Below are 13,985 nucleotides of genomic sequence, written 5' to 3' on the forward strand. Positions count from 1 at the left end.
TAAGAAGTGGCCACAGCTGAACAGGCTGTGCATGCTGTCATTTTATTCTTCTGTTCCAACAAGTTCAATGGGGTTGCACAGGAGGAATCCCCTTTTCCCACTTTATCCTGGTTCAACACTTCTCACCAGTTCCTTTTCTTTCCTCCCTTCAAGAACATGTTTGTCATACCTGAGTTTTGTTTTTGTAGAGAAGCACAGTTAGGAATTAGATGTGTCAGCCTAAGAACTATTTCTGTTCTTTTCCCTGTTTTAATCAGGATTCTCTGGGAATGCTGAAACCGAAAGACATGCCGCGTTTTATTCCCTGCCATCTTCGATAGAACGGACTCCCACCAAGTTAGCCACACAGAAAGTTGCCTTTGGCTCCCATGGAAATTCAGCCTTTCAACCCATTGCAGCTAGCTGTAAAATAGTGCCTCAAGGTCAGAGTCCAAGCCCTGCAGAGTCACCAGGAAAATCCTTCCAGCCTATCACCATGAGTTGCAAGATTGTATCAGGTGAATGTTAGTTTACTTCCCTGAGTGCTTCCCCCTGGAAAACAAGAGAGGGAACCAGTTGGACTTGTTTTGTGTCCTTCCCCTGATTTCCTGCCAATCTTTGAACATCAGGCAGTAGGAAATGCTAGAATAAGGAGCTAAACATTTCTGAATGCTCAAGGAAAAAATACAAGTGTGAAATGTTTCACAACAGATAAAAAGCAGGATGAGAGCTGTTCTCTCCCTGTTCTCGAGTGCTTCTAAGTATGAAATAGATGGTCTTGAACTGGACTGCTACCCACAGAAAGGCCCAGGCAAGGACACATCTTCCATGTGTAGTATTTTTATGTAGGAAGAAGCCATTCTTCTCCCTCCTGCTTTCAGAAAGCTGGGATGGATTAACAAGAATTTTTTTTTCCTGATTATTGGGCAAATAATTAGTTTCAACCTTGTAGACTCAAATAGCCCTCTTGTGCTTGCCATATCTCCTGAGGTGGAGCAGCTTTGGTCTTCCTTTTCCAGAAGTCCACACTGTGTTGGATTAAATTGCCAGCTGACTGCAGGGAGCAGTGTGACAGCTTCTGAACCAAACATAGTCAAGGTGCTGTTTTGCTCATTTCACCTGTGGTCCCTGCCTGGTCATGACACCATCCACTGGATGATGTTTTACATCAGAAAGTATTAATGTGCAGGTCACCACGGTACTTGCTTTGAAGCTGAAAGATGACCTGTTGCATCTCTTCATTTTCTGATCTGCAGGGTAGAGAAGATGAAGTACCAGTTATCAGCATATGTGATTTCTGATGATCTGCTCCCAGATAATTTTCTTAAAGTTTGTCTGGTTTGTTTGCTTTTTTTTAACTGAATTTCAATATTTTTCCTTGACATCTTAAAACTGTACTCAGGTTGATCTACATTTGAACCGATGCCAAGTGGTGCTTTCTTTCTTTATAAGCTCTTCTCTTGATCCTCTCTTCCCAAGGCTTCCCAGAAAGCAAGAATTGCAGGGGCCATCCTTTCTTTCTTAAAATCCTTGGACTATTGTCTCTTGATCTTTGCTATTTAAATGTTACTCTGCTGAATATTTTTCCGAGGTTCTGCTGTCTGCTGAGAAGTGCTACCCCTTTCAGATTTTAAAACAGTTTAGAAGACATGGGAATTGTATTTGATGAGCATTTATGTTCTGTTTTAATTGTCAATCACTGCCAAGAAAGTAGATTAGGTGGTTGAAGCTTGGTGCTTGCTGCTGTCTCTATTCTCTGATCACTTCCTTGCCTATCCTTTTCTCTGTATTTCTTGTTTACCTCTTCAGCAGCTTTTTTTCTCTCTCCTGGTGCTGTTACCCAGAAGTTGCATGTTTTACAGTTTGATTTCAAAGTTTTCTGCTGTAGTGAGAGCAGTGAAGGGACTAGAGTGCTCATGGCTGCCTGATGAACTGCTCAGTTCCCAAAAGGCTCTGAACGCCACGGGCTGCACAAGGGAAGGAGAGCTCAACTCTCTTCCTTCATCTCCTTGGGTGCACTGGTCTTGGCAGTGAGACTGATGTAGGTAATGTCCCTCGGGATTCAGGAATGGACCAGATGGCTTCTCAAGTTCCCTTGGAACCCTGCTTGTCCTGGTAGACAGATCATAGCCAGGGTAGGTATGAGCCACAGTGCTTTAGATGACTTTTCCCTTCCTTCTGTCTTTTCTTTCCTTCTCCAAGTCCTGTGATCTTGCTCAGGCTGGGAAATGCATCCTCAAAAAATGTTCCTTTTCTAAGCTGTTTTACAAAGTACTACTATTGCCTTGTTTTTATGTCCTTACAACATTTACAAGCCAGAAGCATTGGACTTTTTTTCTTAAGGTTCTCCAATATCGACCCCTAGTCCATCTCCGCTACCTCGTACCCCAACGTCCACTCCGGTGCACATGAAGCAAGGCTCTGCTAGTTCAGTCATTAATAATCCGTATATTATTGTGGACAAGCCTGGACAGATGGTTGGAGCAGCAGCCACAAGCACAGGTGTGTAGTGTGATCATAGAAGGCAGTGGCTCAGTCTTACACACTCAAGTTTATTCTCTCTTTAAAATGATCGGTATAACAGCAGTATTTCAGCTTGTGAAGATGGAAAAGAGGAAAGTGTGGTTGGTTTGCACAGCTGGCCTGTGTGACATGGTTAAGGATATCTCAGACTTGAGCATAACTTCCCTTAGGAAACAGCACAATGTAAGGCCAAATAGAAAATCACAGACATCTCTTCAAAGAGAGCCTGTTCTTCACAGGCAAAAAGGAAAGAGGGGAAAGTGGTGTAGACAGTGGGGCACAGATTTAGACAGAAACAGCACAAAGGTGCTTGGGTGACAGCTGTATCATGGAGGTGGGCAAAAAGCATGGAGAGCTTGCAGTGCCTGGCAGATCAGTCATAGGTCCCAGTGTGGGGTGCAGTGGGTGTGTTGAAGTGCTTAAACCCCACTTACCAGGAGAACACCATGGCTGTTTGTTACTGCTCTCAGCTTTTATCTGGTTCAATTCCAGCCAGTTTGGATTCCTCTAACTGGATTCCCTCAGTGGTGACAAAAACCTGGGGTCAGGGGGAGGACTGAACTGCAGGACACAGGTGATGGGCATCGGAGTCAATGGATAATCTTTGTGTCAGGGCTGGAGGAAAGGTCCCTCTGAAGTCATTTATTTGTTGTGATTTTTGGCCAGGAACTGCTATTTTAAAGCACGCTTGTTTGTGTATATATGTGCTTCCCAGCATCTCAAAAGGATGCCCAGAGCCTTGTGAGGAAGTGCAGCTTCCATGTAACACAAACCGTTTGCTGGGTGGGGTTGGAAAGCGCAAGAATTCTACTTTTTAAAGTTCCACCCTTTATCTGAGGGAACGTAGCTGTCGTGTTCATTTTAACTTCATCACAGAGAAAATTGGTAGGGGGAGCATAGCCATAACTGGATTTTTAAAGTATGTTTTGTGGTGTTCTTGGTAATACTGAAGCTGTTTCACTTATAGGGTTTGATTAATTGGGGTTTTTTGGTTGGCTGGGTGGTTTCTGCCTTTTTTCTTTTCTGTTTCCTTACCTCCAGCCTGACTGTGTACTCTGCCTAAGTGGTTTATCATGGTTTGGGTAACTTCTGAGCTCTTCCAGTAGAGGTTTGTACACGGAGGATAACGTCTGTAGATGCACCAGATGGTTTGGACATACAAGTCTTGGTGCCATTAAAGGTGCAGTTTCCCACCACAGTAGTGTAATGTAAGTACAGACTGGCCTGCCAGTTTTCTTGCCAGAGAGCCGCATCACTAGACCCTGTGTGAGGGAGCAAGAGGATATGTGGAACTGGCTTTTTGGCAGCAGCAGCCAGGCTGGACTGTGTTTTTCTCAGACAAAGTCACTGGGATGTTTCTGGTAAGGCTGCAGATCATATTTAAAAAGAGGGGCGAGATCTTCATGGTCTCTGAAAGCCAGCCTTCCCAAAGCCTGGATTTTCAGAAATGGCTGCTCATTTACTTCTAAACTTAAATGCAGATTGGAGTACAACTGTATGAGAGACTAATAATTGTTTTCTTGAGTGTAATGCATGACTTTGGTGTCTCTCGAACAAACAAAACTAACAACCCAACCCAATAGCAGCAGTAACAAAACTGCTGAGCTGCAGTGTGGTGTACACACTCTGAAAATGCAGGGTAAGTTTACTACTGAACCCCCATGCATCTTGGGAGTCAGGAGACTGCTGTGGCACATGTATCCATCTGTCAGTTTAGCAAGAGCAGTCTTCCACTGAGGACCCTATGCCTTCATTCCTAATTTCTGTTTCTTCCTTTATCCTCTGTCCCTGTACTCACTCTGTCCCTTCTGCTTGTTACTCCTCACATTGTCTCCCTCCTTTTCTGGCCTTCCTTTCCCTTCCCACTCCAAGCCTTCCTCCATGCCAGTGTCTAAGGCTAGTGTAGGTTCAGACGGCTTCTGGGCAGCAGAGGACTTTACATCTGCAGCAGCAAGTTCCAACTGGTGGCTCATTCACTGCCCTAATTTCACATATTTGCACCTGAAGCCAATATCCTCAGCCACCCAGGAAGGGTGCCTGACCTTTTACTTGCATCACACAGAGCTCTGGGTGGAGAGTACCTTCTCTGGGGCATGGATTCTGCAGGTGGAAATGCGGTAGTGGATTTGGTTTGTGCCCGTGCCGGCTGCCACTGATGTACCTCCTGGACAATACAGTCGAAATGCAGTGCTGTGCTTCTTGCTAGAAGAGGTTTCATGTGTGCAGTAGCTCCACTCCCTGGCCCTCACCTGACATCTGCTTTATTTCCTGGTGCACAGGGAGCCCAACCAGCAAACTGAGCAGTGTCTGCCAGGCCTCTCACGGGACTGGATCTCCTGTGTCAAAGACCCATGGGAGCAGTTTTGTTACCTCAGCTGTCAAGGTAATGTTGTCATTAGGTGCATACTTCCCATTTAAAGTCCAGCTTCCTATTAAATAGGGCTTTTTAGCATCAGAAGTTCTGCATTTCAGGAAAGTTCCTTTGATTGTTATTTCATGTGAAGGTCTACTGTGTCTAGCAGATGGAGCCATATGAGAACATGGTGGTTATACAAGATGATAGTGTCACTTCATGCAGCTCTAATTAGACTTGCCTACACATCTGTTAAAGGCACTGCTCTTCTGCTTTTCTACAAAGAAACCCATGGAGGGCATAGCTCCCAAAATGTCTTACCTTTCAAAAAGTCTCTAGCTTACTTTGATCTTCTTCACTCGGTTAGTGACAGAGTGTGATTAAACCAGAGGTGCCTACCTCAAAACCTTCATTCTGTTCATTACTTTCGTTCAGCAGCTGCTCCTAGCAGCCTGAAAATAGCTCATTTAGTGGTTTTACAACTGCCTGCATTCAGAAAAATGTTTGTGTAAACAGTGGAGTAACATTTGGATGTGTAAACAAACAGCGATAAATACAGTTCTTCTGATCTGCAAAGCCCAAAAGGTACAGAGCTGAACTGTCTCACATAAAATCTCTCCCACATCTTGTGCTAGGAATGATATTTCTGGCAGGGAAGTGGCGTCAGCAAGGCTCTGAAAGCAGCTGGTGGGTGTGCTGCTGAAAACAGGAGCATTTCCCTGTCTCCAAGCCACAATATTAATGCAGGATGTGGTGGGGGGAAGGTTTGCCAGTCAGCCTGCAGAGAGCAAATCACTTTCCTTTGGAACTGAGATTCTTCCTGTGTCTGTTAGGGAAAAAGACGATCGTTGTCTGGAGCAGTTTGTTTGCAGTAGCATTTTAAGTGTCAGGTGTGCAGCCAGCTAGTCAGCTTTTAAAAGCCTGTCTGCTCAGATGGATTTCACTTAGCTGTGTTGAAAATCATTCATTGGTCTTTATTTTTCACTGATTTGGGACAGTTCTTTCTGAAAGGTTTTCAGTGAGTCAAAGTAGGCACGTTATTAGTAACACTTGCATTCTGTATTTCCAGGACAATATCAAAACCGTTATTTAATATATTTAAATATTTAAATTAATTACACTATTAATAAATTATATATAGTAAATAAATAATAAAATAAAATTAATATATTTAAATATTAAATATTTTAAAAAATACATTAAAATCATACTTCTGTAAACCAAAATACATTCCTGTTTGTCTTCTGGTCAGTGAAAAGCTGTAATTTTATGGTTTCTTTAAAGGGCTGCATTTCTTCATCCACTCTAAAATGCCCGGTATGCAGGTGCTGTTGGGAGGACTGGTTATGCCTCTAACCTTGTCTTCACACCTCCCTCTGTTTGCTACCAATTGTGCACAACTGGTAGCAAATGGGGATGTGGTGAACCAGAGCAGACAACCAACCAATCTGCTTGAAAACTAATGTGTTTTCAACCACATGTGTCAGTACAAGGAAGATGTCAAGAGTATTTGATTGGAGTCTGAGGGCTTGATTTCTGATCATGGTCCAACCCAAGGATGGGCCAAATGATTGTGAAACCATGGCTTTGGAGTTCACATTGGTTGTAAAAGAGACCAATTATACTGTGACAAACTTCCTCTAAGGCATTTGACTTCTCTACCAGCCTCAGATCCAGAAATGCCACGTGCATGATTTTGCAAGTGTGGAAATGTTTTGGTTTTTTGGGTTTTTTTTTTATTCTATTTAGTTATACAACTTTGTAGTTTCCAGGAAAGACCACGTGCCATTGCATCGTTCCAGTTAGAGGAGAGCATAAATTCATCTGAGAAACTATTTTTCCTCTCCATAACTTGTTTCTTCTTTCACTGTCTTCCTTCTCTGAGATTGTGTATGGAATCACAGAATGACTGAGGTTGGCAGGGAGATCTCTGGAGACCATCCAGTCCAACTCCCCTGCTAAAAGCAGTGTCAAATAGAGCAGGTTGCTTGAGAGCATGTCCAGTTGAGTTTTGAGTATCTCCAGGGCTGGAGAGTCCACAGCCTCTCTGGGCAGCCTGTTACTCTGTTTGATCAGCATCAACAACATTTTTCTTATAATTTCCTGTATTTCAGTTTGTGCCCATTGACTCAGTCCTTTCACAGGATACCACTGAGTGTTGATTGGCTTGACCTTCGTTATACCTTCTCATCTGGTATTTATATGCATTGTAAAGATCCCCCTTAAGCCTACTTTAATTTTACATAAAACATATTAAAAGCTGATCTGAAAACAAGTATATTCCTTTTGCCTGTGTGTGATATGGTAAGAAACAGTTACTGCTGTTGGAGATGTAACTTTCCAAATAAAATTTGCTTTGTAGGTTGTGTTAAGTAAATTAGACTCCTTTTACTTAAGTGTTGACTGATTTTGGAAATATCTGATTTGCACAGGTAATTTGGCCTACCTCTATGGTCCGTGCTGCCCTTTATTAACAGTCAGTTGTTTTATTTCTTGTATTCCACTGATTTTTGCACCATGTCTTCCTATTCACAGCAGGAGGATTCTCTTTTTGCCACGATGCCCCCCCTTTGTCCCATTGGGAGTCATTCCAAGGTGCAAAGCCCCAAATCGGTCACTGGAGGACTTGGAGCTTTTACAAAGGTATTTCTCCTGGCTTTTGTGGTGGGACAAGGAGCCCAATAGTGTCATTTCATGCCTGACTTGTGCCACTGATCATGTAACTCCAGTGCCTGTAGAACTTACTGGAACCAATGTGTCTTGCTGACAAGGGCTCTCTAGCACCTTTCAGAAATGTGTCTTGTATTCTTTTCTTTCCCTGTAACTCTGCTGTACCTGTGATCTTTCCTTTTATTGCCTCTTTCGTCTTGTCTGTTTTTCCTTTGAATTGCTGTTGTATTGAGGCTGATATTTTAAAAGCTATTTTGGTAGGATCTATCACGCCCGGGCTTCGCGAACGAAGATTTGGGAAGGCTCTATCCACATTTGCTGCAGGCACGCTGGTGGCTTATGAGGCCAATACGTGACAGACATGTCCGATTGCAAAAGGCACAGCAGAAAGACTCTTTAGATGGTGTATTCTGCAAGACACGGTTCTTTCTGCGTTGCCTTTTCTAAACTTTAGTAGATCTGTCAGAAGCTTCTTAAAAAATGGTACAGTGATTTCTAAATCTCAGACATTGCCACTTCTGATTATGTTTCCTTAAATGCTACTCTCTAGAATTTAAACTTGTTTCTGGCAATATTAGGTGATCCAAGTAAAAGGTGGAAGAATGTTTCCTACCAGTTACAGTACCTGCAGCGGTCTAACACAAACCTCCCCCCACAAAACATCCTTATTTCAGTTGCTGCCCTTAGAGATTAGATGTAGGGCCTATCCCAGAGAAACCTAAAACACATACACAAGAGAATAACGCCAGCTATAATGATTTACAATACCTGTAGCTATTATATCAGTTGTAATTTTGCAGGATAGAAATAAAAAATTCAGGTTCAGAACATGCTCCGAACAGGAAGTTGCTTATAAATTTGAAACTTTAATATGTTGTTGTTTCATGCTAAGATGCAGGATCTGAAGAAGTCAGATCTGGCCAAGTCCCTTGTCAGTATGACTAGTAGTTGTAATACTACTAGCAATTCCCTGATTTCTATGAGCATGTCTCAAATGTGGGATGCTTTGTAAGTACAGACACCACCCCACACGCTTGTGTGTTGGGAGCAGCCCTGAGTTAGAGTCCGCGTGGTGGTGAGAACCATGACTGTTGCCTGCCCTTCCTTGCCGACAGGCTGTCTCAGATTTAAGGTGTTTGCTTTTCTTACTGCTATTTCTTCCTGTTTACCAGGTGATAATAAAGCAGGAGCCAGGAGAGCTGCCACAGCAGCCGCAGGTCCCGGGGACAGGCGCGGCGCAGCCCTCGGTGCCACAGTACGTCACAGTCAAGGGCAGCCACATGCTGGCCTTGTCTCCACAGAAGCCAGTTGTGAGCACGGGCGAGGGGACAGTACAGTCTAAGGTATGAGGCACTTGGGCATCTCTGGAGTGGTGTGAGCTCTCTGTCTTGTGGTTTTTTTGCAACACTTGGTGCTTCTCCCAGGGGGTTCAGGTTGCTTCTTTTGGCAGCACCATGGTTAACTGGTTTCCCTGTGTGCACAGAGTGGCTGGTGTTGTACTTCCATGTAGTTCTTGGGAAGGGAGCAGGCTGGGCCTGCACTATTGCATTTTGTTGTGTACAGGGACATCTCCCGCTTCTGTCCAACCCACTGCAACAGTGTGGCAGAGGTGCTTTTGAACTGTTAACCCAGAGAGCTGACTACCATCATCAGGTCTTGTTGAAACTCATCCCGTCTTTTTGGAAGGAGAAGGTCAATTCTCTTTCCTAGGAATGCAGGCCTGCAACACAAGAGAACAGGACAAATAGGGAGCAAGGTGGAGACTGAGCCAGAACTAGCATTAGGTGAAATCGGCCCTACTTGAGAGGCAACTCAGGTGTTTTATTGTAGGAGTCGTGCCAGTGCGGTCCTGCTATGTCAGGAGTGACACAGCTTCTGAGAAGGCTCACTGCAGTGACAAGATGACAGATGTGTCAGAAATTGTCTCTATTCTTGCCTGCTTCCATTGTGGATAGAGTCAAATGATGTACCAAGAATGAAAGATTACATACAGAACTTTCACATTTGCATAAGTAAATACTCATTTGCATTTGCAACAGTTCATTGTCCTTTTTACTGCCTAATTTGCCTGTTTGAGCAGGTATGCAAACTCATGTTTCCCTGCAGTTACTGTCAACAGGTAAAATTGAAGCACTTTGTGGATTCTTCTTTGAGGCCTTACTTTTCCCAGGGAATCTGTTCCCATGAACATGTTGAAACTGAACTTCTACATCTCTGTAATTCGCCAAGGCAAGCTTTATCTTCAGCTGGAACTAAGCCATTCCTTATGTATCAGAAAAAAAGGAAGTGCCCTGTAATTTGAATGAACTTAATCTTTTGTGGGTGCTCTGAAATCCTGATTGAGTATAAGAGTTTATCGTTTTACTTGGGATTGGCCTCTTGCCGATTTAATTTTGTTTCTGAATGAAGCGCTTCTGTACTTGACCAGACATGTATGAAGTGTCCTGAAATATCTGGAGACGGAGGTCGTGCACCAGGATTGACATGCCAGCAGCGCATCATCCAACCCTTATTTGTTGCAGGTGGTTGGTGTCCCGGTTGGTTCTGCATTACAGTCGACGGTGAAACAAGCGGTGGCTATAAGTGGTGGCCAGATCCTTGTGGCAAAGTCTGGCTCTTCAGTAGCAAAGGCTGTTGGTTCGAAGCAGGTTGTGACTCAAGGTGTAGCCAAAGCCATCGTGAGTGGAGGTGGAGGGACAATTGTTGCTCAGCCTGTGCAGACTATAACAAAGGCACAGGTTTCTTCCACAGGTGCTCAGAAAAGTACATCTCAAGGCTCAGGTAGAGTAATTTTACTCCTTTTAATAGCTCATGATGGGTAGGCTTTGAGGGTCTGTAATGATTTATTCAGCTGCAACATAACTGTGTGTGGTTGAAAAACTTCAAAATGAGTAGAGAGCTCTGTAGGAAAGTTCAGGCTGACTGAGATTAAAGAAAATGTTAACTTATTATCTGTAATAGGGAAGAGGGAGCACAAGTGCTTTAAAACATGCAGTGCTCTGTGAGTGGAGATCAGATAGATATGCTGGGGAATGTGCTGGAGACCTGGTAGACTTTCATGGAACCAGATCTTAACATTTTTGCCTGGCATTATGGTCCTTAGCTGCTCAAAGGGCTCCCCATAAATCCAACCAACAAGAGCCAGACTGTCCCTATTGCATTTTCACGTCCAGCGCAGTGCTTACAGGTACAGGAGTACGGGCAGAAGCACCTTGCCTGTGTCTGCACACAGCTGGCTCTAGCTGAGCACGCCAGCTGGGGCTCTGAACTGTCAGAGAGGTGTGGTGCCTGGGGCTGGAGGAAGCCTGTAGACCCCATGGCTGTGCTGCTTTGGCCTGCAGCCATAAGTGGCACCGCACGCAGAGAGATTTTTTCCCAGACCTATTAAAAAAGCTCTCTGTGCATCAGTAGTGGAGTTAATCTGAGGTTAGGCCAGCTAAGTAGGGATTATTGAAGGCTAGCTGCATGTCACTCCGAGTACTTTCATCCTGTGCAGATTTCAGTGCTTCCTGCTTTCTGCAAGCAGCAGTTTTATTTCTTTTATTCTTTCTTTCTAGTGATGGCTACGCTGCAGTTACCAGCCACCAACCTGGCCAACTTGGCAAACTTACCACCAGGCACCAAGCTGTATCTCACCACCAACAGCAAGAATCCCTCTGGGAAAGGAAAACTGCTTTTGATACCCCAAGGAGCCATCCTGCGAGCCACAAATAATGCTAGTTAGTCTTGCAGGAAAATTTAATGAGTTAAATAATGTAATCACTGCATAATTAATATGTTTGGCATTTTTGCTATGAAGCATCCTGGTGTTGTGGAAGTCAGTAGTGGGATGGGGTTTCTTTGTGCACGACAACCCCTATGAGGTGCTTTTTAAGGCTGAGATCTCACAAGTGGCTTTAGTTTTCAATGAAACTGCTTTTCATGCTGTGCTCTCAATGCAGAAACATTTCTTTTGTTAATAGGCTTGTGAATCAAACTTTCTGTGAAATATTTGGAGAAAAACATACTAAGATAAGTTCTGAGGGGCAGTGCTTTGTTTATAATGTGCTGTTGCTGTAGGGAAGGAAAGTTTCAGGCTTTGGACTCTGTAGATGAAAAGATTGGTCATGAACCTTCTCCTCAATGCCATTCTTGAGACTTGGTTTGGGATGAGAGATGGATTGGGTGTAAACTTTTGAGCTCCCAGCTCTGATTTGGCCTCCCTGAAGTATTGTTCAGTGTAATATATATCAGCAACCCAGCAATAGAGTACATGTCACTGAAGAAGCAGATACTCTTTCTGAAGGTATTTTTGGGCTTGTGGTGAGAACCTCTTTGGTTGAGATTTAGAGAGGCAACTGGGTCAGTCCAGCTTTGAAAATCTCACAGGCATTGTGGAAGATCAGATACTTGTGATTTTTGTGACAGAGCCATGAGTATTTTTTTACCCTTATTTCTTACTGAGAGACTGAAGAAAAGTCACTGTTCAGCTTGTTCCTTCTGGAGGCAGAGCAATATCAAAGTGCCACTGCAAATTACTGCTTGGTATCCATTATTCTCTTAACAAAATTGCACTGAAACAGCCAATGAAAGTAAAATTAAGAAACCAGTGGGATTCGAAATATTTTTAGGGCTTTTGCTGCAGATTCATAACCTGCAAAAGAGTGATGAAAAGACTGGTTATCTGTTGGACAGCGTTTTCATTTGATAAAGTTTGCTTGCCCACCAGCCCTCCTTACTCCCATCATAGCTCCTTTTGTTCATAGTGTTTGCTGAGCTGTAAGAGAGCACAGCAGCACATCTAAACTGTTCTGTACTGGGTAGTAATGTTCCTTGGCTGCAAAACATGTGGCACCAAATGTCTTGCCAAGTGTTTTCAAGTATTGTGTGTACAGGGATGCTTTAGCAGCTGACTGTCTGATTACCAGAGGGTCAAGCCTTTTCCTCTGGTTACAGGTCTTCAGTCCGGATCTTCTACAAGTAGTGGAGGAGGAGGAGGAACCCAAAGCACAAGCAGTAACCTGTCACAGCACCTCACCTATACATCCTACATCCTGAAGCAGACACCCCAGGTCAGTGCCATAAGCATTTCAGTTAAAGCACATTGACTGCAGTGGTGGATGTCCTGTGGTTCTGTAGTGCACAGAACATTCTTGGACTACGGTACCTAGATCTTTTTACCTCTTCTCCCCATCTGCTTCCATCAGAAAGTGTTCTGTAGCAAGAAGGCTGTGTCCAGCTTGTAGTGCAGAAGCGTCCACTGTATTTAGCAGTACTTTGCTTCAGAAGATGAAATGTTGTTGCATTATATCCACAGGCTTTTATCCTGTGTTTCTGTTGACTCTTAAGTGAGTTTCAAAGTGCTGACCTCCCTAACTTATTTTCTGGATCAGGGCACCTTTCTGGTTGGCCAGCCTTCGCCTCAGAGTTCTGGGAAGCAGCTCACTCCAGCATCAGTTGTTCAGGGCAGTGTAGGAGTTGGAGCATCTTCCACACAAGGACAAGCCCTAAAAGTGATAACTGGACAGAAAACAGCACTGTTTACACAGGTAATGTGCAAATGATGTGGTTCTTTCTTACCAGTTACTGTTTTGTCAGATAAAGTATAGGGACCACAGGCCACACACTGAGAGCTTTTCCTTTCATAATTGCTTGGTTTGATGTGCTTTTTTTGTACAATTATGATGCTGGCTGTCTTATGATGAGGAAACCATATCATACTACAGATTTCCAGCTTGCTTTCTCTTCTCAGAGGAGGTCAGCTTCCAAGCGGTGTAAGCTTAGTTTGTAAATGAGCTCTGGGATTTCTCAGTGAAATAGAATTGGAAAACTGAACAGTGTCAGGTGCAAAAATGTCTAAATATTTGAACCTTACAAATGGGTCACCTGCTAAAGCTGTTAAAAATCTTTGGGTTTAGTATCTCTTTTTAAAAAAAACTATCTTTTCTAAAAACTACCAGGTAGTCCCTATGAAATTCAAACTCCCCAAGAGTACCTATAATTGATTATCCAAAATTCAAGATTGATAGGCATATATTTGCAAAGTCAACAGTTTGATAAAGTTGATTTCTGAGGTGATAATTTTGTTCCAGCTATTATTGCCAGAATTTGATTTTTCCAAAAGTATTTTGAAAATATTTGCTAGTAGTATAAAAAGCGTTTGTCTTTTTCGTTTTGTTGCTTTTACCTTTTGGGTTGGTTTTTAAAGTCATTTAAAACCTGAACAAATAGACTTTTTTCCTTACTTTGCATTCTTTCTCCAAGGCTTCATCCAGTGGACAGACATCACTGGTGAAAATATCAGATGGGTCTATAAAATCAATACCTGCCTCATCCCAGCTCTCCAAACCTGGCACCACCGTGCTGAGAGTATCAGGAGGTGTTATCACCACAACTGCTGCTCCTGCCGTGGCCCTTCCCACAAATGGTGTCACCCAGGTGAGAAACAACCTTGCAGTATTCTGTAATGCAGTGTTTGTAC

At 43.4% G+C, this 13,985-nt stretch overlaps 1 protein-coding gene across 9 annotated transcripts in view; it reads left to right on the forward strand.

The window, feature by feature from the left end:
- Positions 1-13,985, forward strand: part of YEATS2 (YEATS domain containing 2) — a 48,088-nt gene that overhangs the window by 16,715 nt on the left and 17,388 nt on the right. For 5 of the 9 annotated variants that reach the window (XM_039380130.1, XM_027741245.2, XM_039380127.1 and 2 more), the window contains 10 exons: positions 258-497; positions 2,323-2,481; positions 4,782-4,885; positions 7,391-7,498; positions 8,698-8,868; positions 10,048-10,306; positions 11,083-11,244; positions 12,461-12,576; positions 12,898-13,053; positions 13,769-13,942. In XM_039380130.1, coding sequence (XP_039236064.1) covers positions 258-497; positions 2,323-2,481; positions 4,782-4,885; positions 7,391-7,498; positions 8,698-8,868; positions 10,048-10,306; positions 11,083-11,244; positions 12,461-12,576; positions 12,898-13,053; positions 13,769-13,942 — 1,649 coding nt within the window. The remainder of the gene's footprint in view (positions 1-257; positions 498-2,322; positions 2,482-4,781; positions 4,886-7,390; positions 7,499-8,697; positions 8,869-10,047; positions 10,307-11,082; positions 11,245-12,460; positions 12,577-12,897; positions 13,054-13,768; positions 13,943-13,985) is intronic. The other 4 variants (XM_039380128.1, XM_039380131.1, XM_039380132.1 and 1 more) reach the window with 4 other exon arrangements.

Source organism: Pipra filicauda, unplaced genomic scaffold (genome assembly GCF_003945595.2).
Source record: "Pipra filicauda isolate LSUMZ 115617 unplaced genomic scaffold, ASM394559v2 scaffold186_size1760508_pilon, whole genome shotgun sequence".
NCBI classification, from domain to species: Eukaryota; Metazoa; Chordata; class Aves; order Passeriformes; family Pipridae; genus Pipra; species Pipra filicauda.